This window comes from Protomyctophum parallelum (genome assembly GCF_964188405.1).
Source record: "Protomyctophum parallelum genome assembly, chromosome: 5".
NCBI lineage: Eukaryota > Metazoa > Chordata > Actinopteri > Myctophiformes > Myctophidae > Protomyctophum > Protomyctophum parallelum.
The window spans coordinates 42,719,000-42,745,774 of NC_139702.1; the positions used below are offsets into that span (position 1 = coordinate 42,719,000).

The 26,775-nt window shown below is 42.5% G+C and overlaps 1 protein-coding gene across 1 annotated transcript in view; it reads right to left on the reverse strand.

Moving 5' to 3' along the window:
* Positions 1-21,496: 21,496 nt before the first annotated feature.
* Positions 21,497-26,775, reverse strand: part of LOC310858386 (uncharacterized protein) — a gene marked incomplete at its 5' end in the record, with an annotated part of 30,063 nt that continues 24,784 nt past the window's right edge. Inside the window, one exon of the mRNA XM_083764495.1 lies at positions 21,497-25,676. Coding sequence (XP_083620621.1) covers positions 24,999-25,676 — 678 coding nt within the window. The 3' untranslated portion in view covers positions 21,497-24,998. The remainder of the gene's footprint in view (positions 25,677-26,775) is intronic.

Genomic DNA, 26,775 nt, shown 5'->3' on the forward strand with positions numbered 1-26,775 from the left:
TCAAGATGTGAATGTAAGGAGGTCCTGAAACTACTATATGATGAGATGGATCTAAGATATAGAGGGAGGTTGTTCCAATCGAATGGGGCTTTGTAGCAGAAAGACCTCCGCCCAACCACATTGGAGATTTTGGGGATTTTAAAGTAAGGGTATTGTAGATGTCTTAGTGGATAGGATGAGGTAGACTGAGTCAGGTACTGCTTCAAGTAAGCAGGGCACCTAAAGTAAATGCATTTATAAGTGAAGAGAAACCAGTGTAGTTGCCATCTTGATTTAGGCTGCAGCCAATTGAGTGATTTGTACATGAGGCAGTGGTTGGTATCATATGGGCATCTCAATACAAACCTGCACAGGGAGTTGTATAAAACATTTAGAGGCTTAAGATGAGAGTCAGTTGTGTTCTGATACACAACATCTGCGTAGTCAATAATGGGAAGTATCACTTGAGCAATCAATCAATCAAACACCCCAGCTAAATGGTAGTTTGGAACCAAATGAGCCCTTATGGGTGGGTGCAGTAGTTAGTTTAGACAGTTTTGGTTTAGACTAGTCATTGGTTAGACTAAGTATGCGCCCCCTTATGGGTCTGTAACTCTGAGAGTGTACAAATAGGGGGGAAGGCATACTTTGGTTAGACATAGCATTGGTCCGACCGGATTAAGGTTGGTGAGGGGTGCGTTAAGGGTTGGGAGAGGGTTAAGGTTAGGTTTAGGTGTGCTGCCCCGTGGGAGGTTAGGGTTAGGGTTTGAGATATCGGACCAATGGTATTGGTTCCATTTGTACACTCTCAGAGTTAAATGAACATTGATTTTACAACACAAATTGGTGTCTAGGAGATAGACATGCCATTAAATGGGGATCAGTAGACTATGCATGTCAAACTCATGGGGTCCTTGAAATTAAACGGGTTGAGAAACACTGCTAGAGCCGTAAAAATCTTCTCTTATGGGGGTCATAGGCATAGCTTTTCAAATGGGGATCCGCGGGCTAATTAGTGTCAATTTGGGGGTCCTTGACATGAAAAGGTTTGGGAAGCAGTCTTAAAAACAGTAGCAAGATGACACGTCATGTGGTCAAAGAGTACATCACTCAGTCACACAGATAGAACACATGAACAATGGCAGACTGTCTGGCAAAGAGACGCTCATACTTCATGCACATAAATCAAACCTTGGTTCATGAAAAGTTCAGATAGAGATCTCTGTTAAGAATTAAGTATTTATAAAGGGTTAATGGAAAATTCCCTATCAGAACAAGAGCTGCTTAATTTTGCATCATATCTTCATACAGGGAACAAGAGGGATGAGCAGCACTCATTATTACTTAATGACTATACCTTAGCCCAGGGGAGGGAAACTTTGACGATGGAGAGGGCACACTCACTCCAGAGAGCCACATTACTGTCATAGCAAAAATAGCCGAGCTTGTAGATCAGCTATATATGTTTACTATTATTTGAATTTAAATCCTGAATAATTATTTTGATATTTTTGAATTGGAAACCCGAAAAGTAAAAATGTTATTTAATTTAAAATGTATTTAATTTTTAATTTAAAATACATTCGTCATAAAAAGACAACATTTTAATACAGGTCATTAAGCTACTGATATAGACTGAAGTAATTAAAGCGATTTATGTTTGGAATTGTAACAGCTGAAATCAATATCAGGATTCTGAGTATTATTAAGTGAAGGAGAGGGCCACATGTGCCCCCCGGGCCGCCAGTTGCCCAAGTATACCTTAGCCAATCAAAAGGACCTATATGAGTATGTTGGTATAGCGTATAGTCAAGTAAATCAATTGATTTGCCTATCCAATATCGCACAATACATGCACCATTTCCACCATGTGATATCTATCTATAATGTAGGCTTCTGTGAATTGCTTCACCTAAAATGACTAGTAACTTTAAAAAATATAAGGAGAAATAGAGGGTATGCGTGTGACATCATCATCAAACCAGGAAGTTATGCAGGACGCCTACTGAGTGGCAAAAAACTACTTTCTGGCCTTGACAGCCCATACATCCACACAGAAAAGTCCTATCTGAATGCATTAAACGACATTAAACAATGTTAAACTCACTTTGCATGTTGCTTTGCCACTCGATGTGCTATTCACTTTAAGCATGCGCATACCCTCAGTCTATAGCACTCAGTCAAATCAATTTGAATGCTCTCAGAGTTACTGTACATTAGCACATCGTTTTCACTGTGCGTGCACATACAGTACACACACACACACACACACACACACACACACACACACACACACACACACACACACACACACTAATAAAGCTGTTCTGCTGAATTCTTTGCACATAGTATATACTATATATTCAGGCTTTAGTATTTTCTCATGGTTGGTTTTAGTTATTCACAGATGGATGGGTGAGCTCTTTTAATCAAGACACATTTGATTAAAACACAATGGACAAGCAGTTATATAAACATATGTAAGTCCAGAGAGTGAGTGAGAGAGAGTCACTTGCACGTTAGTCAACAGGGTGCATGGAAATGGGAGTTGTTACATAATACCCACCTCACCCTTTCTCCGGATGCCACAGCCCACGTGAGGACTATGCTGTGGCGGAGGTGCAGGTCAGATGAGGTTACACAGAGCAGAATAAAGAACATTGTTCCACTACTAGCGACAGTGACATGAGTGACACATTCTGTCACACAAACCATGCTTTTTTAGTGAGAGTGCATCACAGCACGGTACCATGCACTGGTGAAAACATTTTCTTTTTACAAATTGGCTACAGTACACTACTTGATAAAAAGCAGCATATTGTGCAGCATATTGTGCATATCGTACGGATGGTAAGTTGAGTGTTTTCTTTCCTGCCAGCAACAACCCCATTACCACCACAACAAACACAGAATAAGAACAGAAAACATCACTTCAGCAGACAACATTCCGTGGTCTACATTCCCTGCTGGTGTTCAGTCGATCCGGCTCTCATGTAATCTTTCTGGTCTTCTACAACATTTTCACTTTACATCCAAAAATGAGTTATATATAGCCTACCGTCAACGATATATTATATTCCATAACTGTGACAGCATATGGTAGTAAGTGTGTGCCTTCACCAGCATTGAAATGGCTTACCTTATTTGACCAGGGACGTGCAGAGTGTTAGAGGGGCAGGGGCTGAAATCCCATAAGAGGGCACTTTTGGACAAACATAGCCGATCTACAAGCTCTCAACGCATTGCGCTGCGACGCGTTGAGAGCTTGTAGATCAGCTTTTTCGGGGGACACTCTTTAGCCAGCGGAGGTGTGGAGTACGACATGGATTTCAAAACAAATTTGTTCCACGCAAAAAAGTTCAGGAGACTTCGGGGAAAAAAGCAATGCAAAAAGAATGCTGCCATGAAAAAGAATGCTTCCATGGCATGGAAGGAAAGGAGTGGAATTTACATTTCTTCCACAATAGTAAATGCTGCATTTGTGGTCTGGAGAGGGCAGTTGTTTTACAGACGGGTAAAAGGGCAGGGGCTGAAGCCCCCTTTGATGTCTATGCGTCTATGCCTTTGACCATGCAGCACCAACCTTAACTGACCTCTTGCTGGCAGCTGTCTTAAATCATAATCCCACCTGTTGACCCAAGGTTCATGCTGTAAAGGCAAATAATAGCTACAGTAATGTCTACAGTTGTTGCTGTCTTAATACAACAACTCTATATGCTGAATTATATCACAAAACATGTTACCAGTCCAGAATACATGTATTTGCATATCATCACTTCACCTGTAAGCCCAAAAACACAGCAGTTTTAAGGTCAACCTCGCCGATGCAACTCCTTGTAACTGCCATTGGGGATTATGGTTGGATGTTGAATATGTTGCAAGGAGCGAATCATTGGTGCCGTTTGGGCTGTAGAGAGGGATGCTGAAAGTCCAGCCACGATGAGTGTTCTATGACAAAGTCATATTAAGTAGCAAAAAATAAGCAAAACAATGATCAAGCATTGACATGTTTACCAATGTTATATGGTAAGTATGCACAGATTTGTGCATTTTTACCCCATATACATTTTCATTTGTAGAGCTTGTTATGATTCATGCCATGTACAGCTAAGTGTGTACTGAATTTGAGATAGTGTACTTCATATGTAACAGTGCAGCTTGCAAAATTAGGCATTTAGCAGACGCTCTTAATCCATTCATCCAGTGCTATGACTACATAAAATGCAAGTCTGCATAAAATGCTATCTAAGTCTACATAAAGTTCTATCTAAGGGGCTAGGGTAAGTGCTACGGGCCATGATGGGAGTCTGAAGAGGTGGATTTTCAGACTACGGCGGAAGATTGGGAGTGAGGCTGCAGTTCTGATTGTAATGGGAAGTGCATTCCATAGTTTTGGAGCCAGAAGGGAAAAGAGTTTGGGACGTGTGGAGTGTTGTCCCCACGTTTTTAGTGAAGGTACTTCCAGCTTCCCCACGTTGGCTGATCTGAGTGTGCGGGAGGGTTTGTAGGGTTCGATCATACCCAAGATATGGGGGAGCCATACCTTTGGTTGCTTTGAATGCCAGCATCAGAGTTTTGTATTCTGTGTGGGCAGCAACCGGGAGCCAATGGAGGGAGCGGAGAAGGGGGGAGACGTGTGAGAATTCTGGCTGGTTGACCAAGCGAGCTGCGGCATTTTGGATCAGTTGGAGAGGCTTAAGTGCACATGACGGTAGGCCAGTAAGGAGGGAGTTACAATAGTCAAGTTCTGACAAGACTGTTGTCTGGATTAGGAGCTGGGCTGACTCCTGGGTTTCTCTGTCTGCATTGTACTTTCTAGATATGTGAGGCATCCTGTTAGGTGGCACGCCTGGTATGTGAGACAGTAAGGCTACGCTTGTACATCGTGAGGTCAACCTTGCACATCATCATACCACGTTTCCTATGTCGTGCATCTTCACATCTCACCGTCTCGTTTCTCTGATCCAGCACCATAAATATTCCCTGTCTGTCTAATAAACTTTGTGAACCGATAGTGTGATACTGCCTCAGCGTCTCATCGATTGTTCTCCCGGGCCCGTCGCCGTACCAACAGAAGTACTTAAACTGGACCATCACACACCACCCATTACTTACTTACTTACGCCTGTAGCCCAACTTTGGGCATAGGCCACGAACAAGAGCTCTCCAGACATCCCGGTCCTGGGCCATTTTCTCCAACTGTCCCCATGTGTGGCCAGATCTCTTCACATCTGCATCCAGGTCACGGCACCAGGTGTTTCGTGGTTTGCCTCTCTTCCTTCTCCCTTGTCCAGTAATAAATTGCACAAAAAAATAACTCAGCTGATTTTGTTTCTTCAATATATCCTGAATAACAGAACAAACGTTGCCTGGAATTGTCTGAGGGGAAAGTGTTGAAAACGGCCTGTACAGTATGGCCACCATAGACATCCTATATGTTGGTGGACCCTCTTGTAAACAAGTGTAATGCTTTATGGTATTGTCCACAGTTAACAGTTTTTGTATTGAGTATTGGTGCTTGAAATGTAATTCTGCAAACTGTTAATAAATACTTGATGCCAATTTTTTTGTACTTTTACTCAAGTACATTTTGAATTCCGGACCCTAACCCTCGTAATGGAGTATTTCTGTTAAGTAAAAACATGCGAGTACTTTCCCCCACAAACTATATAATGCCCAGTATACTGTAGTGATCACGTGTAGGCTACATCCCAGGCCCTCAGTCATCTGAGGCGAGATAGCATACAAACAAACACAATGCAGTGTGTGTGTGTGTGTGTGTTGGGGGGGGGGGGGGGGGGTTGGCATTGGATCCCCTGTCATTGTTCAGCATTGTTGTTTGGCATCATTTTGCTTCACACACGTCCAGACTAGTTCAGAGCGGTTTACATGGGCGGCTTCAGAGCACTGAAAAGCATGGCCTTGTGTGACACTCACTCTGTTTATGCTCTGCGGTTCAAGTAAGGAGACTGCTGAGCTATTCCTCCCTCCCTCCTTCCCTCTCTCCTCTCTAAAATCCCCACTTTCTCTCTGCTGGGCTTGCTTGCTGCATGCTCTCTCCCTGTTGTAATCCTTATCCTGCCTTAAGACGTCGGGCCAAGTTTCACGTCATGTGTGGTTGATATAGCACAACACAGTGCCTGAGAAGGTGCCCGGGACTGAAAATGAAGGGCTGAAAGAATGAATATGTGGCTAGTACAAATGAAACGGACTCAAAATGTATTCTAATTTACTATACTCTGTTGTACGACTAAGAAGAATACATCAGGCTTACTTCCACAGTAGACCTATTCTTGTTTTGAAAAACCTCAGGGCAAGTCTGATCTTCTGTGAGAGAATGTGAATGTAGTAGCCTGTACTATAGCCAACAGATATAGTGTGAGAAAGAAATTACTTTTCTATTTGATGTCGCAAAGGCTGCAGGCTTCAGAGACAACACGAACATCAGAAGTGTCCTGAAGTAACTTAGCTTAATAATGCAGTATATACATTTAGATGGATCGAGGAGCATGAGGGATTCATTATTAATTGTATATGGTATGTGTGCGTTTGTGTGTGTGTGTGTGTGTGCACGCACACAAATGTTTTTCATGATTTTCATGATATTTGTATCGTCAAACCATGAAAAATAACATACTATATAGCATGTCATTTTTAAAGATGTTCATTTCTTTAGTCGAAAATCATGAAAATCTAAATATACAGGTGCATCTAAAAAATCGTGGAAAAGTTCATTTTCTTCCGTAATATAATTCAAAAAGTAAAACGTTCATATAGTCATTGCGCATGAAGTGAAATATGTAAAACCTTTTTTGTTTTAATCTTGATGATTCTGGCATAAAGCTCCTGAAAATCAAAAAATAAAATATTAGAATATTTTATGAGACCACTAAAAAGACATTTATAATACAGAAATGTCAACCATCTGAAAAGTATGTTAATGCACTCAGTATGTGGTCTGAGCTACTTGTAAACACATTATTACATTAATGGGGCATGGCATGGAGGTGATAAGCCTGTGGCACTGTTGAGGCGTTATAAACCCAGATTTGCATTGATAGCAGCTTTAGTTTAAACTCATTTGTATTGTTGAATCTAGTGTCTCACACCTTCCTCTTGACAATACAACCTAGATTCTCTGTGGGGTTCAAGTCAGGCCAGTTGGCTGGTCAGTTAGGCACAGTAATACCATGGTCAGTACACCAATTACTAGTAGTTTTGGCCCGTAGGCAGGTGCCAAGTGCTGTTGGAAAAGGAAATCAGTATTTCCATAAAGCTTGTGTAACCCCTTAGTTACTAGGTTCGGAGGAGCAGTAAGCAGGGAGAATACTTTTAGACCACAGACAATGGATAAGATTTAGTAATAGCCCGATGGCTTGTATTGACAAGAAAATAAAAATAGAATGGCAGATACAAAATAATAAACAAAACAAAACTGTACTTAGACAGTTGTGAGAGACAAAATAAGTACCTCCTTTTAACCCTATGGGAAACCAGGTAAATACTTTTTATTCTATTGATTTATTCACTATCTATTTTAGTTTCCTTTTTTAGGCTTTAAATCTATTTAAGGTAAGTAACTAAGTTAAGTTTTTTTTACGGTAATATTCCTCTTTTAGGTTCACGGTAAGTATTCGTTTTTAACCAATGAAATGTATTTTTATGCAATCAAAATTCTTATTTCACCTTTAAACTATTCAAAGTAAAGCATAATCAATTTCACTTAATCACTTGAACATATACAAAATCAAATAATCACATTCACATTCCAAATCACATAAAAGTAATAATAGCCATACATCTCCTTTAAGTTACTATAGTCCAATAAACGCAGTGATAATGAGTAGAAATTAATGTAACTGAAGAGTTCACTGAGTCTGAGTGTAAGTATGTTCAGTGTATTGTGATTGTAAAACTTTACAGTCACAATACACTGAACATACTGTCCATCCAGGTATGGTACTGTAGGTGTGTGCAATGTGTATGCAGTGGAGGTGCACTACAAATGGCTAGCACACTGAGGGTCTCACTGTGTGCTGCAGTGGTAATAGTGTTGAGTCCCTACCACACCCAGGGGGGCAGTCAGACAGATATTTAGTGAAGCCACAAGGAAATCGGTATTTCCTGAAAGTTCCTATAATGGCCTGTTGTGGCGCTGTCATTGGGCCCAAAAAAAACCCATAGCCCCATAGAAGTCCATGTATTTGGGCCCAACTTCACCTAGACTGTATTACCTTAATAAACATGGTCATGAATACTTTTTGCTTCCAGTCACTAGTTTAAAATCTCATTTCTAATGTCATAATATTCTTTTTGGAAAATTATGGTCCCATTTATATATATTTTTACCATAAAGTCGTGCATGTTCTGAGGGGCGTGGCTACCGTTACAGTCTATGATCGGGATTCCCCACCCACTCGAGTCAAAATAAAAACCAACTAAGAAGAAGGGGGGAAGTCCCGCCACGTTGTCTGGGCCAGCCAATGGGCCAGCTGGGCCCAAACGGATCTAGAAAGATGGCGACTTACAATTCAAGGACTGACAGGCTTCATTTTACGTTCATGTTAGACCCGGGGAACGCTTTGTCCATATTCTTTACAGTCTATGACCACACCACACTACCAAAGGCTCAATCTCTTATCTGAGTTAAGGGGACAGCTGTGTTGAGGATCTTGATCCGGTGAATATTGGGTAGCTCGCCAGAGTGATATGCCAATATCACTCGAATCAATCCAATCAAAGCAAAAGACCTGACCAAGTCAGTGTTCACAAAGTTCACACAATTAACAGGTTCCAGGATCAGCACTCTTCTCTCAAAAAGACTGGATCAACGAAAACTATCTTTAAACTAGAACTGCACTCTGTCGAGTGCATACTTGCTTGTTACACACTAGTAGGCCATAAATGGCCAACTAGTGCGCAAGCAGAGCACGCAAGTCCTTTCGACCGCTGTAAACTGTCAAATCTCAGTATCTCTGTGAAGGAACGTTTGAAATGTATAATTTTTAGATGTAACTATTTGCTACCTACCTACTTTATGCATATAAACACCTAGTATTATTAAGTATGATTCAAGTTTCATATAAGTTTGGGTGAAGAGCTAGTCATACATATACACACCACGTACTCTGGTCCCAGCAGATCAGGCACAACTTGCTATTTTATTTTTTACTGATTATGTATATAGTATACGTATGACTAGCTCTAAATGATGATGTAAGAGATATGGTCATTTGTGGTCGTTTGGTCCCAGCAAAGCAGGCATATACTATATAGGCATATACTATATATAGTATAGGCATATACTATATATATAAAAACCGTGACAGCTGTCCCGCCATTTGATGTTTATGCAAGAAAACAGCAAATCTGTGCCTGGTTTGCTGGGACCAAACGACCACAAATGACCATATTTCTTACGTCATCATTAAGAGCTAGTCATACATATACACACCACGTACTCTGGTCCCAGCAGATCAGGCACAATTTGCTATTTTATTTTTACTGATTATGTATATAGTATACGTATGACTAGCTCTAAATGATGACGTAAGAAATATATATAGTATATAGGCATATATACGTATACATATATACTCTATAAAGTGTGTAGTTGTAAGTTGATTAGCGGTATACTGTGGTTACTTTGCGCCAAAAACCGTGACAGCTGTCCCGCCATTTGATGTTTATGCAAGAAAACAGCAAATCTGTGCCTGGTTTGCTGGGACCAAATGACCACAAATGACCATATTTCTTACGTCATCATTAACAGCTAGTCATACATATACACACCACGTACTCTGGTCCCAGCAGATCAGGCACAATTTGCTATTTTATTTTTACTGATTATGTATAGTATATGTATGACTAGCTCTAAATGATGACGTAAGAAATGTGGTCATTTGGTCCCAGCAAAACAGGCACAGATTTGATGTTTTTCTGCATAAACATCGAATGGCGGGACAGCTGTCACAGCGGAAGAGACCGGGCGAAAACATTACTTGCGCGCTCTGCTTGCGCAAGTAATGAAAACAATCTGTTCACATTCATCAAATATTGTCTGTCCTTTCTGTTTGTCAAACTGGCTCAACAGGCTTCTCTCTCCTGTTCTCTCCGGAACATTCTGTGCTCTGCAGCATGTAATTAGCTGAACCACATCACCTGGGCTGGTGATTCTCCAAAGAGCAGTCTATTACTTGAGAGACCTCATTGGTCAATTGGTTCATTGGTTTGTTCAGAGCATTGCACAGCTCTCTCAAAGACACACAAGTAGATGAACGTGAATATACAGAATAAATACAAACTCCTACATTGTACTCTGTATAGTAAAATAGTTTTAGACAAATCCTATTTAGTTTTCATTATTTAAAGCTCTTCAGTAGAATTTTGGTTACTTGATTTTAACCTGGTTTATATCCTAAATCCATTTGCAATCCTTATTTTATTGATTTGGCTATTTTCACCTGGGTTACACTTGCCAACATACGGAAGCACACAGTGCTGTCAAATATCCTATTAGATTGTGTTGTATGATAAAACAGTGATGATTTGGGTCCATGTTATCGGCATGGAGTTTGTCCACCGACAGTGAAAACTTCACAATGGAGTAAACCGTAAACACTGTCATCTACCAGGATATTTTAGAGCACTTTGTGCTTCAGTATGTTGACAAGCTTTATGGAGATGCTGATTTTCCTTTCCAGCTCCATTTAGCACCTGCCCACAGTGCCACAACTACTATAGTACAGGCATTATATGGGAAAAAAGGGGTCAACCTCCAACTAATTGCAAAAAAACCAATCTCAGCTGATTTTGTATCTTACATATGTCCTGAATAACATACAAAGTTGCCTGGAATTGTCTGAGGGGAAAGTGTTGAAAATGGCCTGTACAGTATGGCCACCATAGACATCCAATATAAGGCAAATAATTTCAAATTTTCCTTTTGCTTTAAGTAGCATGTGACATGTCAAACTAGGGTGTTTTCACGATGTTGAATCCATTCCAAGCATTAGTTTTGCATAAAAACACTCCTTGGGCTAATAACGGCCATAGCCGTCATCACAAATGTGATGAGGTCAGCACATTTGGGCAAGTGGCTATGGCCGTTATTAACCCAAGGAGTGTTTTTATGCAAAACTAATGCTTGGAATGTACTCAGCATCATGAGTTTGACATGTCACATGCTATTTAAAGCAAAAGGAAAATTTGAAATTATTTGCCTTATATTGGATGTCTATGGTGGCCATACTGTACAGGCCATTTTCAACACTTTCCCCTCAGACAATTCCAGGCAACTTTTTGTATGTTATTCAGGACATATGTAAGATACAAAATCAGCTGAATTTGGGTTTTTTGCAATTAGTTTGAGGTCAAATTACATTATTACTGGACTACTAGTAATTGGTGTACTGACCAAAGTGACCATATGGTATTACTGTGCTTAACTGACAAGCCAACTGATCTGACCTGAACCCCCACAGAGAATCTAGGTTGTATTGTCAAGAGGAAGGTGTGAGACACTAGATTCAACAATACAAACAAGTTTAAAGCTGCTCTCAAAGCAAATCTGGGCTTCCATAACACCTCAACAGTGCCACAGGCCACAGGCTTATCACCTCCATGACATGCCCCATTGATGAAATAATTTGTTTAAAAGTAGCCCAGACCACGTGAAGTAGGCTACCGAGTGCCGAGTACATTAACATACTTTTCAGATGGTTTTTTCTGTATTCTAAATGTTTTTTTAGTTGTCTCATAAAATATTTCTAATATTTTGAGATAAAATTAACTTTCACAATATTCTCATTTTTTGAGATGCACCTGTAGGTATAGCTTATATTATTTAGCTTTCCAATCCATTCGGGGCCCCTAAATGAATCCAACATGGGACCTCTGGTCTTATAATATTCTACAAAGTCTACAAAGTCTGTTTTTAAACCATTTCATTTATTTTTTTTCACGATTTTGTAACCCATTTTTTCACCCAGTGTCAATTATCTAATGTAATCCTGGGCGCTACACTTCCTCTGCCAACCTGGCGGGGCAGCGGACTGACCTCATGCCTCCTTCTATGCATGAGGAGTCCAAGCTGCTTCTTTTCACCTGACGGGAGAGTTTCACCGACCGGACATAGCGTGTGGAAGGAACACGTTATTCCGACCAGTTCCTTTCCCCTCCACCCCTCTTTAAAGACGGGTGAAATGGTTAATTTGGGCATTTTATTTTGAAGTTTCAGCTTGAAACGCTGGCTCTGAAGTTTCTGATATATTAACTTAATATATAAACTATTCAAATAATAATTTTATCGCAAATAATGGTTGTTCATTTCAACCATTGACGCGTTCACGCGGCTCGTGACGTCATGTTGTAGCTTGGCACAGCATGGCGGCAGCGCCGTGATTCAGTGTCTGAGAGTGAGAACAGAGTTTAACAGACTTATCGCCATAATAAAGGATTTAACTTGTTGGCTTGTTAATGGTCCATTTCCACCATTCTAACATGTCTGAATAGAAGCTCCCTTTTGTTTCCTCTGTGATGCAGTTATGTCCATGAAGTAGGCTATTGTCCCCGTTTGCAAAGTGAAACATTTCCATCATTCACGGTACCGTTGTGCAACTGTCCCAAACACAGCGACAATATTATTATCAACTTACTCAAAGCGCTTATGGCACGCGTAATGTGCGTCACGGACGGTGTCCAAAAGAACTAGCCCTGAAACATGACTGTCATGCCATGGTACATGACGCTCGTGAAGTACGAGTGTCATGTAAGAAAAGTACAGTTGATAATAATATTGTCGCCGAGTTTGGGACAGTTGCACAACGGTGAATGATGGAAATGTTTCACTTTGCAAACATAACTGCTTCACAGAGGAAACTAGAAAAAGTGCCCTTCTGGGCACAGGTCTCCACCAGGATGAGCAAATGTGAAAAATTCCAGGCAAAGGTTTTTCCTTGGCCTCTAGGGAGTTGGCATACAAAGTTATCCACAGATCCGTGCAGTTAGAGGTAAAAACACTTTTCGGCCAGTTATAGCGCCACCTTGAGGCTGAGTTGAAATTGTTCATGTGGCATTTCGTCCTCGGCCTAGTGGGAATGTGGGTGCACAATTTCACGGAAATCACGCGATGTGTTCATGATTTGCAGCATTTTGTTTGAAACTGAGCACTCCTGTGAACTTTGGAAGCCAATCTTAACCAATCAGGATGGAGTCTGAGAAATCTGAAAGACCGGTTTCGTTGAATGGCTCTAGAGAGACTGTGTACCAATTTGCGCGATGTTTGGACAAAATCTGTAGGTGTACTGTGCAAAAACTTGTTTTGCACAAAGCGGCCTCCTGGTGGCGCTATAACAGGCCGTTCTGGAAAGTTTGGGGCAGAGGTTCATCGTTGGCATCCAGGGAGTGTGTGTGCAAAATGTGGCATCGACCGTGTTAACGGTGGCCGAGATTAGCTGGTCACGGACGGACACACACACACACACGGACGGACGGACGGACGGACGGACGGACGGAGTGCAAAACATACTCTCTCCCCATGCCTTCGGCCTGGTGGAGACAAAAAAGGGAGAGCTATTCAGACATGTTAGAATGGTGGAAATGGACCATTAACAAGCCAACGTGAGTTATATAAATCCTTTATTAAGGCGATAAGTCCGTTAAACTCTGTTCGCACTCTCAGACACTGAACCACGGCGCTGCTGCAGTGCCGCACCGGCCATTTAATTAGTTTTTTTAGGTGGTGCAACCACTTCCTTAAGTGACTATGTGTGTGCGTGGCTGCCTGCCTGCCTGGGTGGCTGGGTGCGTCTGAGCACGAAAACAGCATGGTTGTTTTTCACCACATGTGCGTAACCTAACACACACACACACAAACACACACGCACATATTAACTGTATATATGGTGATTTCGGGTGTGCCAGTATAGTACAATGACAGTACAGTACAGTACAGTACAGTACAGTACAGTACAGTACAGTACAGTACAGTACAGTACAGTACAGTACAGTACAGTACAGTACAGTACAGTACAGTACAGTACAGTACAGTACAGGGACCCCCCACACGGTAACTCTGTCATTTCTCAACCGTTTCGGACACGGGCGGCTCGCCGGAATTTCAAATGCAGTAATTGCGCTCTTTTGATATAGGACAATTGGATAATTAGAATCACGTGTTTGGCGAGAACAAGATGCTGTGCAAGATTGCCTAAAAGCATAAAAACACACGTCATTTCATTAAGCCATAGTTCGATCAAATCTTAACATTTTTAAATACCGGTAGCTCAAAGATGTGGGGATTAGTTAAATATCCAGCTTTGATGTGACGTCTTCCGTGATTGTACTATGATTGTACTATCAACCAGGAAGGTTATGAGGTGATGTTCTTCCTCTTTTGCACTAGGTATGTTGGTGTGTGCCTTTGTTGTCTTGTATTGTGTATTGTTTGTATTGTATTGTATCTGTATGCTGCAGGGCGACAAATTTCTCCCATGGGAGACAAAATAAAGAAACCTTGAACCTTGAACATATGAGACGTTATCATTCAAGCGAAAACGATACTTTGGGCAAACAGCCCAAACATCCCCGCACGTAAAAGCACTATACCCTCTCCACCAACCTATAAACTAGTTCCGACCTGGTCGACCTATAAACACCTAGCTGTCGCGACAATAACGACCTGGTCGCAACTGGTCGACCTGGTCAAGACCAGAAAACAACTGGTCGCGACCATTTAACAACTTGCTGTGATGACTATAATGCGTCGGAACCAGGTCGAGGAAAATGACGACGTGGTCGCGACCAATAAGAAACTAGTCGAGACCTGTTTGTTGGTCGCTACCGGATCTCACAGTCTCTCGCTTAAACCTCTGCAGAGTATTGTGCATTGAACAACTTTCATTATCTATATTGTATATCACACATTGCACTCATGGAGTGACAGACCTATAAGAACCCTGTCTAGACTCTGAACAACCGCTAGTCCGAACTACCCTCGAATTCATGTGCGTGTTTCATCTGTGGGTTAGCCGAGGATATTAAAAAAAAGATTGGAGAGAAGACAGAGACCTGGTTAATCCTACAATCGCACCACCCTGACCAAAAACAGATTGCGATGATTGCTTCTAAAGTTCAAAGTTGGAGTCGCACCAGAGAAGATCAAGTTGAGACAAACTGCTCCCCTCCCACCCTCCGTCTGTCTCTCACTGTCTAGTCCCCACAGGAATCTGCAGAGAAAAAGTATTGATTCTGTGGAGAACATTCCTAATTCAGTGGAGAACAATCCTTGATTAGGCGGCTTCGTTAATATTCCGGACATTAACTTGTTTAATAATAAATAACTAAAATGACCAGTTATCAAGCAAATCTTTATTTTGTCAAGTAAAATATTTTATGTAAATAGATACAATTCATTGTAATTATGGATGGGTCATAATCAAATATTCCAATAATCGTTTTGGGGATAAAAATCTGATTATTATTATCATCATGCCCATCGTTGCTGTCGGAAGCAAACCTTGAATGTCCAAACAATATACTTTTAAAATAAAATTGGACCCGTGTTCCATGGATCAGTGTCACAAGCTCTTAATACTTCATAGGAACAAACTGCAGGTTGAAAAGGCCCTCAGCTCACCGCCGGAGGGTCTGCCGGGTGTAGCGAAGAGCTCCGAGGCCACGCCCACGACTCTTAAAGGAGTCTTGCAGCTGCAGTACGGCCAATCCCTGATTGTCTAGTCACGGTTAGTATAGGGTTTGGGTGGCGGGGGGGCGGGAGGGGGACCAACCCAACCCAGGCCTGTCTGGCTGAAAGAGGCCTGGGTTATGGGTGGTCCACAAGTTTTTATGGGGGGTGGGGGAGGTGGGGCTTGGGGCTTCTGCCTGGGGACGACGACGACACAGAGAGAGAGAAACAGAGAGATAGACAGAGAAAGAGAGAGAGATACAGAGAGAAAGACAGGGAGAGAGAGAAAAACAGAGTTAGACAGAGAGAGAGAACATTTGAATACATTGCTGCTAAGTGAATGCAAAAAACATTGAAATACTGCTGTCAACTTTCAACAGTATAATAAGCCAGTCAATCTAAGATTTGACCCAAAATAAATTGTGATAGTAATGGTGCAACCATTCCATTACACAGCTGTGTGTCCCTGGGTCCCTGGGTCTGTCTGTCCGAGCACGAAAATATCTTGGTTGGTTTTCACCATTTCTCATCCGTTTCGGACGCGGTGCGGCTTGCCGGAAATGGCCCGGGCCTGGCCCGGCCCCCTGGGTGCATTCCTGGGGGCCTGGGTGTTCCGGGGACCCCCACGCGGTAACTGTCATTTCTCGACCGTTTCGGACGCGGTGTGGCTCGCTGGAACCGCGGGCTAGCTCCCTGGGCATGTTCCTGGTGGTCTGGATCTTCCGGGGATGCTGCTAAGGGACACCAATTTCTCGCCACAAAAGTCTGCTATATTGAGTCTATATTCTAACTAAGGAAATTCTCTTCTACATTTCTCAAAGCGGTAATTTCCATTCTTACGGTCAACAATCTGGTCATTGCAGTCCTCATGGGGACATTCCTGGTATATGCACCTTTCCTTACGAATGTCCATGATTGGCTTACGTAATTAATAACCAATTAAGGTCGTTTTATGCGTATGCCATGGCTGCGTATGACGTAATGAAGATATGTACCTTTGCCAGTGTATAACTGGCTCTCAATGGTGACGTAATAAAAGATATGTTTCGTTGTCGGGTCGATTAAAGGAAATGCCTCTATGTATATTTGTAATTTGTAAGTTGATTAGTGGTATACTGTGGTTACTTGGGTCTTTTGATGCGTATGTCCCATAGCAGCATATGATGAACGTGATGAAGATATGTACCAATGCCAGGGTATAAATGGTATAACTGGCTCCCAATGGTGACGTAATAAAGATATGTTTCAGTGTCGGTATGTATATGTATTTTGTAAGTTGATTAGCGGTATACTGTGCTAACTTGGGTCGTTTGATGCGTATGTCCCATATGACGTGATGAAGATATGTACCAATGCGATATGTTTCAGTGTCGGGTGGATTAAAGGAAATGCCTCCATGTATATAATGTGTAAGTTGATTAGTGGTATACTGTGGTTACTTGGGTCGTTCGATGCATATGTCCCATGGCAGCATATGACGTAATGATTCATTTGTGCTTGATATGGCAGTGGTGTCAGATTACATACATATGTATACATAGGGGCATTACCTTTAATCTACCCAACACTGAAACATATAATAATTACGTCACCATCGAAAGCCAATTATACCCTGGCATTGGTACATATCTTCATCACGTCATATGCTGCTATACGCATCGTAGCACCTGACGAAAAACATTACTTGCACACTCTGCTTGCGCAAGTAATTAGTTAAATCAAGTCAGTCAGTCAGTCAGCCGATACTCACACTGGGCTCCATGGCTCCTCCAGGGAGTCCTCACCCGCATCACTAGCTAGATGTGGCCGCATAGCAGCCATCCTGCAGGGAGGACTCCTCGGATCCTGGTCTGGGGTCTGACACAGAGAGAGATAGAGACAGAGAGACAGAAAGATATAGACAGAGAAAGATATAGAGAGATAGAGACAGAGAGAGATATAGACAGAGAGAGAGAGATAGACAGAAAGATATAGACAGAGAAAGATATAGAGAGATATAGACAGAGAGAGATAGAGACAGAGAAAGATATAGAGATAAAGACAGAGAGAGACAGAAAGATATAGACAGAGAAACAGAGAAAGATAGACAGAGAAAGATATAGAGAGATAGACACAGAGAGATAGAGACAGAGAAAGATATATATATATATAGAGAGATAGAGACAGAGAGAGACAGAGAGCGTTAGAGACAGAAAGATATAGACAGAGAAACAGAGAAAGATAGACAGAAAGAGAGATAGACGGAGAGAGATAGAGACAGAGATAGAGAGAGACAGAGTCCGAGAGAGAGAAAGAGACAGAGACAGACAGACAGAGACAAAGACAGACATTTTGAATACATTCCTTCAGTGCTTTAAGACCTGAGCCTGACAATAGTTTCATGATGAAAATAAATACATTACCTTCACATTGTTGGACACCTTTGAGGTGTATCCGTAATGTTTTATAAACGAGTTGAGCATCTCCGGTTCAACATCGGTAATAGTTGGGAGTCTTTCGTTTGCTTAGCGGGGGGATTAAACATGCGCTGTGAAAGCTGAAAAGATGAATGGTTAATGGCATAGGGATAGGCCTTTCATTGTGTTAACAATTAAATTATATGACACATGTTTGGTTCACGTGAAAGCCATGGTCAATAAATGTGTGCATTTACTTCAAAATATGTGCTGAAGAAGGCCAGCACCCGCCGGTGACTTATGGCAACTCTTAGCCCCTCTCGGGACCCTACATAAAGCTTTTCTGAAATTTTGATGAGTTTTATGTTGGGTCCCTGGTCAGAACTATATTTTCGTATGGAAATTCCAGAACGCGGAAGTAATCATTCTCTCTAAAATAGAAGCTGCGCCATGTGACGGCATTTTTTTGCCTTTGTTATTCTGAATTCGGTAACTTTAAGTACCTATACATCCCGCTGCGAATATCTCCTGTGAAGCCGTTAAGTATTTTTAATCTTTGTTTGACCGATTTGGTCGCTTTATTTCTTCTTGTTTGTTTACCGTTTATTGTACCGCCTCCCGGTGTGCGGTTGGCTTGTGCGGCTATGTCCCTGCCTCTGATCTGCTGTGTCATAGCTATAGCGCCACTAGCTAGCCAGATAGGCGGTACAATGAGGTGTCAATAAACAAGGAAGGAAGAGAAGAATCCAAGCTTCCAAATCGGGCAAACATATATTAAAAATACTTAACGGCTTCCGTGCCACAGGAGATATTCGCAGCGGGATGTATGGGTACTTATACTTTACATATTCCGAAAGCCTCACACTGAAATATGTCGTCACCGAGCGCGGAGAGGCGCTAAACATGTTGTTTATGTTTAAGAATGGCTGTGTACCAGGTGGCATGGTAGTAGTGCAACAGGACCCAATGCTATCTGGGTCGTCAAAATGTCAGAAACTTCAGTAGCATTTGGGTTCTGCTTGGAGGGCTAGGCAACTCTGTGCCTCCACGCCACACAAAGTGTATTCCTAAAGCTGCGCATGTTAGTCGGCCATACCGCTGGTTCAGTGGTTTGTGTTTGATAACATTCTGTAGTTTAATAAAACAGAGTTTGAATACCTTTGTTCAGTGAATGAAAGAAGGTAGTTCCGTGTTTAAGGCTTAAACACAGAACTACAAACAAACAGACTGCCAGTCTGTTTAGCATAGTAACAGTTGTATTTTCAGTTGTCTAGAAACGATTTCTTTAAATAATTGTGCTGAATATTCATTGCTGGTCATTGGTTAATAATAATAAAAAAAACAATGTTTGTGTAGTTCTACTTCTAATTCAAACAAATGATATATATTTACCATTTTACCTCTGAGGTGTCTGTCATTGTGGCAAACTTTCAATCAAACCCTTTGCTCTCACACCTGTGAGCTATAATGCTCATTGCTCATGTCACATCAGGCCTAAATAAAAGCCCACCCTACTGGTTCCGGTACGTGCACGTATGTGCGTGTGTGTGTGCTTCATACATATTCGTGTCGACAATTTGCATATTTGAATGAATTAGCTATTTAAAACCTGTGAGAATTAACACTATGGCAGGTGGAACTAGTTTAACAGCAATAGGCTACTTAGAATCTAGTAGGCTAGTGTACAAATAAGATGATTTGATTTAAGTGTGTGTGTGTGGGTGTGTGTGTGCGTGCGTACGCACGAGAAAATCAGAAAATATACCAGTGATTGTCCTAATACTTGAGATCATGTTTTTTTTTTTTTTTTTTTTTATCTATTTAAAAAAAAAATCGCCCCCGGGGTGGGAGGGTGGAATTATCCACTAAAGTTAATATTTGTATTATATTTAAAATGTTATAAAACTGTTCATTATTTTCATTTTCTCCCCAAAAGTTACTTTTCCATATTCTCATTGCATCCTAAAAGAGCAAATTGACCTTGTCATCGCCATGTTATATAGACATGTTCGTTGAATATATTTTTATTTTGATAAAAAGAGCACGTGGACAGAACGAAACGTGAACATATTTACCAGATAACATGCAGACATTCTACAAACATCATGCAGATCTTGTAATATTACAGTATATTCAGAGACACCAAGCACAGTGGATTGATCATTTCAGTTAATACTCATTGCTGCTCTCCTCAATTTGTTTTTTTTAGAGACCAGGACTACTGCATGTTTTTGCTGTAGTAGGGCTGTGGTTCCATGTCAAGGACCCCCAAATTTACACGTATTAGTCCGCGGACCCCCATTTGAAGAGATATGCCAGGGACCCCCCATGAGAATTTGTTACGGCTCTAGCAATGATTCTCAACCCGTTAAATTTCAAGGACCCCCAGTTTGACATGCATTAGTCTACGGACCTCTGAGACCCCCAATTTATATTGTAAAATCAATGTTACCTAGGGTAGGGGGCCCACCCCACCTAGGGTATGGGGCCCACCCCACCTAGGGTATGGGGCCCACCCCACCTAGGGTATGGGGCTCACTCCACCTAGGGTATGGGGCCCACCCCACCTAGGGTATGGGGCCCACCCCACCTAGGGTATGGGGCTCACTCCACCTAGGGTATGGGGCCCACCCGACCTAGGGTATGGGGCTCACTCCACCTAGGGTATGGGGCTCACTCCACCTAGGGTATGGGGCTCACTCCACCTAGGGTATGGGGCTCACTCCACCTAGGGTATGGGGCTCACTCCACCTAGGGTATGGGGCCCACCCCACCTAGGGTATGGGGCTCACTCCACCTAGGGTATGGGCGCTGAATCTGATTATGCGGAGAAAACACGGCCACAGCATCATCCCTGGCGGGAATCAAACCCGGGAGCTGTGAAGCGGCAGCGCTACAAACTGCGTCACCGCGGCCCCCATCACTGTAGTGGTTCCCAAACTGTCTCATGTCAAGGACCCCCAAATTGACACTCATTAGCCCGCGGACCCCCGATTTGAAAAGATATGCCAATGAACCCACATAAGAGAAGACTTTTACGGCTCCGACAGTGATTTTCATTTCAAGATTTGACCTGAATTAGGCTAGACGGACCCCCATTTAATGGCATTTCTATCTCTGGGACCCCAATGTATATTGTAAAATCTAAGTTAATTTAACTGAGATTGTACAAATGGGTCCATTTGTACACTTGAGTTACAGATCATAAGGGTCCCTGGGGACCCCCTGGAACTCTCTCAAGGACCCCATTTTGGGAACCACTGCTGTAGTGCACTTGACACACGTTATGGAAGAAACCCTTTTGTTTCGATGGGAGGCTGAGGAGACAAGTTGCCTGAATGTTCTTGTTTCGTGAGAAGACATTGCCCCATTGTCGGCTGATGTAGGTCGAAGTGTGCATCTCGTGTGGAAGTGTGGTCATAGGGTGGAGGCGTGGAGCCAGAGGGAAGACAATTGTGGGTCGCCAAAATACGTATTGGAAGCATTTCTGATTCCAAACCAGATATCCTGAAATCTACTGGTTAGATTACCATAACACTTGCTGTGCACTACGGCTTTAAGCAACTAGTGGACTTGTAAATCCACTAGACGGCCTTGTTGGTACTAGTTGATTTCCTGGTAAACTAGGCAACTAGTCAACTAGTAAAAATCACTAGAAGTGAAAGCCCTACTGTGCAAAGACGTGTACAGACATACACATTGCCAGGACTAGTGATTTACAAATTACTTTTGTAAGGGTCATTGTGCATCAATGAATGCACAGAAATGGAATGCTCTCCCCCAAAATAGAGCAAATGTTGTATATTTACAAATAGCCGCCCTGTTCCTTTTAAACGACCATGGTGGTAATTTTCACCTGGTGGTTGAGTGGGGCTACAAATTTGAATATGTATCCAAAAGATTTCAATGAGAGAGAAAGACATGTGCTTCCAACCCTTTTGTTATCCTTCTTTTTACTGTGTGTGTGTGTGTGTGTGTGTGTGTGTGTGTGTGTGTGTGTGTGTATGTGAACAAATCATAGCAGGGTGTTTTGTTTCACATACTTTTATGTGTTTAAGCCATATATACGAGGAGGACTATCTTTTCAAACCATTGTGGACAAACATTGCAATGTAAACACTGATATTTTTGCCTTAAAAACAAAACTAAATAAAATAAAAACCTGCGCGTCGACCTACACAACAGTAAGAATGATAGTATATAAATGAGGTAAGGCACTAGGCACTACAGGGTGCTCTATATGTACATACACACAAACCAAGACAGCAGTATACTGTATCAGAGTACAAAGTACGCAGAGTATATGGGTTAGCTTATATTTAAAACAAAACAACTGGTGAGATGATGTCCAGTAGAAAAATTGGTGCTATGTAAATTGGCCCCTTTACACCTTGCATTAACGTGCATCGTGTACCCAGATGTAGGCTACTATAAAAATGGTAAACATTTCTTTTACACGGGGGTTTAAACGTGCATCTTGGGGACTCCATCAGTTTACGTCTATTCATTGCAAAATGCAAATACTTAAAGCCTAGCCACTCAACGGCAACATTTATTTTTGAATGAATCTCGAAGGCACTATAGAGAGGATGCAACACTGCATGTTAGGCTTGTTCGATTTTCAGTTCGCAATGATCAGTCAGCATTTTACCAGGGTAGGTGTGTGACATCATCATACCCGAATGTTATGCGGGTTTGCCTACTGAGTGGCAAAAAAAACAGACTTTCTGGCCTTTACAGCCCATACATCCAAACCGAAAAGTCCTATCTGATTGCATTAAACGATGTTAAATGACATCAAACTCACTTTGCCACTCACTTTATGCATGCGCACACCCTCCATTTAGTCTTGCGTAGCCAGATGATCAGAGATATCCGCCTACAGATGCACAACCGGGGACTTCTGTATTCAATAAAATGGGTTAGTAAATTAAACATCCATCTACTGATGCATAAACCTGGACACATCATCAGTGTTGTAAACCTGGAATCGTTGGGCATTTCCGGGTCTTACAACTCATCCAGGCGACCAGACCAATGCTGATCAGGCACCAGCCTGTGTCCAAGTGGCATGCTACAGCCGCCATTCTGTATTTAAGTCCGACGTCATTTTGTAGTCCTACGACTCCTACGTTACGTCCTACGACTCCTACGTTACGTGGCACCAGCTCCCGTCCGCTTCTCATTGTAAATAGAATATCTAAACGGAATCTTTTTACAATGACGTTATTTTTCAGAAAGGAAGCCATTGAGAGTTAAAAAGGGTCTTAAAGCTTCCAACTCTAGAATTATTAATGTTCTGTACAAGTGTCCATGACAAAGAAAATATATGATGGAGACAATAAAGACTATTATCATTATTATTGAAGGTGGTACTGGTAACAGTCCATTTGCTCAGTAAAATATTTCGGGGGCATATTTAGAATGTGTGCAGGGTTGAGTATGTTGAATCTAGTTTGCATTTAATGAGGATTTAGTTAAAAACAATTAAATAAAATGGCGATAGTATTCCGTGGAGCAGACGGCCTGTCACAGCCAGATTTGGGAGAGCAGCAGCTTTGTTGTTGCGAGGAAAGCGTTGAAAATTTCGTGGTTGTTTTCGTCTCAGATTTAGTCCGACGGAGGGACGCAGTATAACTCTATGGGGACACAAAAGCGACACAAAAGTAGGACCCGGAAGTATCTCTGGAGGGGGCGCTGACGCCACGGCTTAAATACTGAATTTGGCGACACTAAGGGTGCGTTCGGAAAAGAGCACTGGGAATGTGGTCAGTTTGTTGAGTGTGGTGGGCGGTGATGTCACAGAGTGCGTTCAGTGTGCCTTATTTACGATTACGACCACAGCTGTGACGCATTCACACTGGACAACCCCAGCTTCATGGTAGGGTCGCTCAATGCGGGCACTCGGCACACCCGGTGCGCAGCGCATTGGATTTTCGAGTGCACTGTATAAACGACAAGAGAGCACATCGTTGCATTCAGGGCGCATTTCCTAACGCACCCTAAGAGGCACTAAAACTGTGTAAACAATTAGGAAACAAACACAATTTGAGAGCATTGCGGAACCAATAGAAAATGCAATGCAAGACTTTAGGGCGGTCCTTCATATTCAGTTCAGTTTCAAAGATTTGTTAGCACTGGTTTTCGCTGCCGTTCAAGCCCATACATTGAATTTAGGAGAAGGAGAAGAAAACCTTGTGTTAAAGAAAAAGCATGCAGGGAGCATGCCATGCTCCCATTTGGTCACACTGCACTTTCATCCCACCTATGAGGGCAGATTCTGCCAATGCATTTCAATGGGAATGGAGCGGTTTGCTGCCATTTGTGGAATTCTGGAAAAAAAAACTCCATTCTCTGAAATGCATTGGCAGAATGCGCTCTCATAGTAGAATAAAAGGGTATGCCCTCAACATATATTTTCATGTTGTGTAATGAAACTCAATTACGCCACTCAGTGTCTGTAGGTGGTGTTGCAGCTGGTACTTTTTTCGAAATGGTAATAGTTCGTTTTTAAGTTTTAGTTTAGTTTTGTTACAAACAAATCATATAGCATGGATAAATCTATATCGAACAAGCCGACTGCATGCTTTGTTTACCGACTTAAAGAAACATGCATTGACACTTGGTTTGTGAACGAGGCCCAAATACATTTCTGAAGGTGGTATCGGCTCAAATATGGGAAATTCCAGCACGTTGATGCCAGGTGTAAAGGCTTTCTGTGTTTCTATACTCAGGTGAGACAGAACACGTTGATGCCAGGTGTAAATGCTTTCTGTGTTTCTATACTCAGGTGAGACAGAGCACGTTGATGCCAGGTGTAAAGGCTTTCTGTGTTTCTATACTCAGGTGAGACAGAGCACGTTGATGCCAGGTGTAAAGGCTTTCTGTGTTTCTATACTCAGGTGAGACAGGGACCTTTCTCTTTCTCTAGCCCACTGTTACAACAACAACCGGTCATCTTTCTTAGTGGGCCCTCCGCCCATGAGAGCGTGGTTATAATGCAGGAACAGCATGTCGTCCAGACTCTCCGGCGGAATGTTGACTCTCTTCCTGCACGTGGCCCCTCCCCCTTCCTGGAGGAAGCCCTGGGCGGCGCTGCCCGCCACCGCCGGCGCGGCCAGGTACGCCCGCGCCACCGTGGCCAGCAGGGGGAACTGCCCCGCCTTGGTTCTCCACCACTGCAGCGGCTCCACGCCCATGGAGGCGCCCTTGTCCGCCCGGTACACCGACATCTCCCGGTCCACGGACTCCTCCACGGAGCTCCGCGTGCCCTGAGGCACGGAGCCAAACAGGTCCCCGAGGAGGAACTCCATGCCGGACAGCCCTCCCTGGGAGCCCGGTGGTTCGCCGGGCCCCGATTCGTTCGACTCCTCAATGTCACTCTCGTCGTCGCCCCCCGAATCCACCAGCTCTTTGAAGTTGTACTGAGGCGCCTCTTTCAGCCGCTTGCTCCTTCTCCGCAGGCAGTCGCTGCCACCATCTGTCTCTGACGACAGAGGGGAGGAGCTTCTCTTCATCTGGCCGCCACCTTGCCTTCTGGCTTGACTCCGCCTCTTGTCCTCCTTCACGATCCGGACTGCCTCCTTCTTAAGCCAATCAAAAGTGGCCGTCTGCTCCTTGAAAATGAAAATAATAATAATAGTAATTAGAGATCGAAATGTGAAGCTTTTTCATAATTTCAAGAGCTCAACCTCCCCAAACCCTCCTCTTCCTCCCTTTGAGGCAGTATCTAGGCATAATTACCTCTTAAAACACAGTTAAGCAACAAGACACAAAAATACAGTAAAAGGTGGTTGCACACTGGCCGCGTTTTTCGGAAAACCGACAGAAAAACGCCTTTAGTGTCTTTTTGTATGCAAAAAATATATATGTTCCACCCAAGCTCACCGTTTTCACAGGAATTACGTGATATATGACCAGATTTGACTGAGAGCCTGCCATCGCGCAACCTCCAGCTTTTCACCAGAGGTGTTTTTTTATCCAAAATGAGTTAATTGCACAGGCAGACTCTTCACATACTAGAACATGTCTGAAATAAGTGTCAGAGCTGAAATGTAAAAATTAAATAAATGCTTAAACATGTAGCTAGGTGTAATGTTAGAGACCACAGAAGTGAACCTTTCAAGCCTGATTTCTCAACTCGCTGTTTTCTGCAAGACATTACCGGTACTCTATATCTCAAAAACTGGTGGGTCAAACTGAACAACAAATATGTCAATTTGAAGCTATGATACCCTGCTTTCATATTACATGAAACAACAGGAAAACAATCCAATGGCAGTCCCTCAGTCAAATTTGGCCACAAATGTAGAATCAATATGATTTCTGGCCAAAACCATGTCATGGCGTCTTTCATTTTTTAGCAAAAGGCAGATGAAGGCTAGTGACAGGTGCGTAGGGCAATATACTTAAAAAGGGTATCTTTGAAAAACCAAGAAAGGGTCCCTGCCTTTTGCTTGATTTGATTGGCTGAGTGATCCAAAAGGTAACATTGCTGATTAGGGTTAATGCAATATTTGACTTTTATGTGCATACAATACGCGAAAGCACACCGCGAGAGTACACAATGTGCACCTTACCATAGGAAAACAATGGTTTGGCAAGCGTTTCTAGAGATGGGTCTCGTGTGACCGGCAACCGCCCGTTACAACTTCTGTTTTACGTGTTTCAGTAACTAGTGTACCCATGGATTAAAGCTAAATACAATCTCATGAC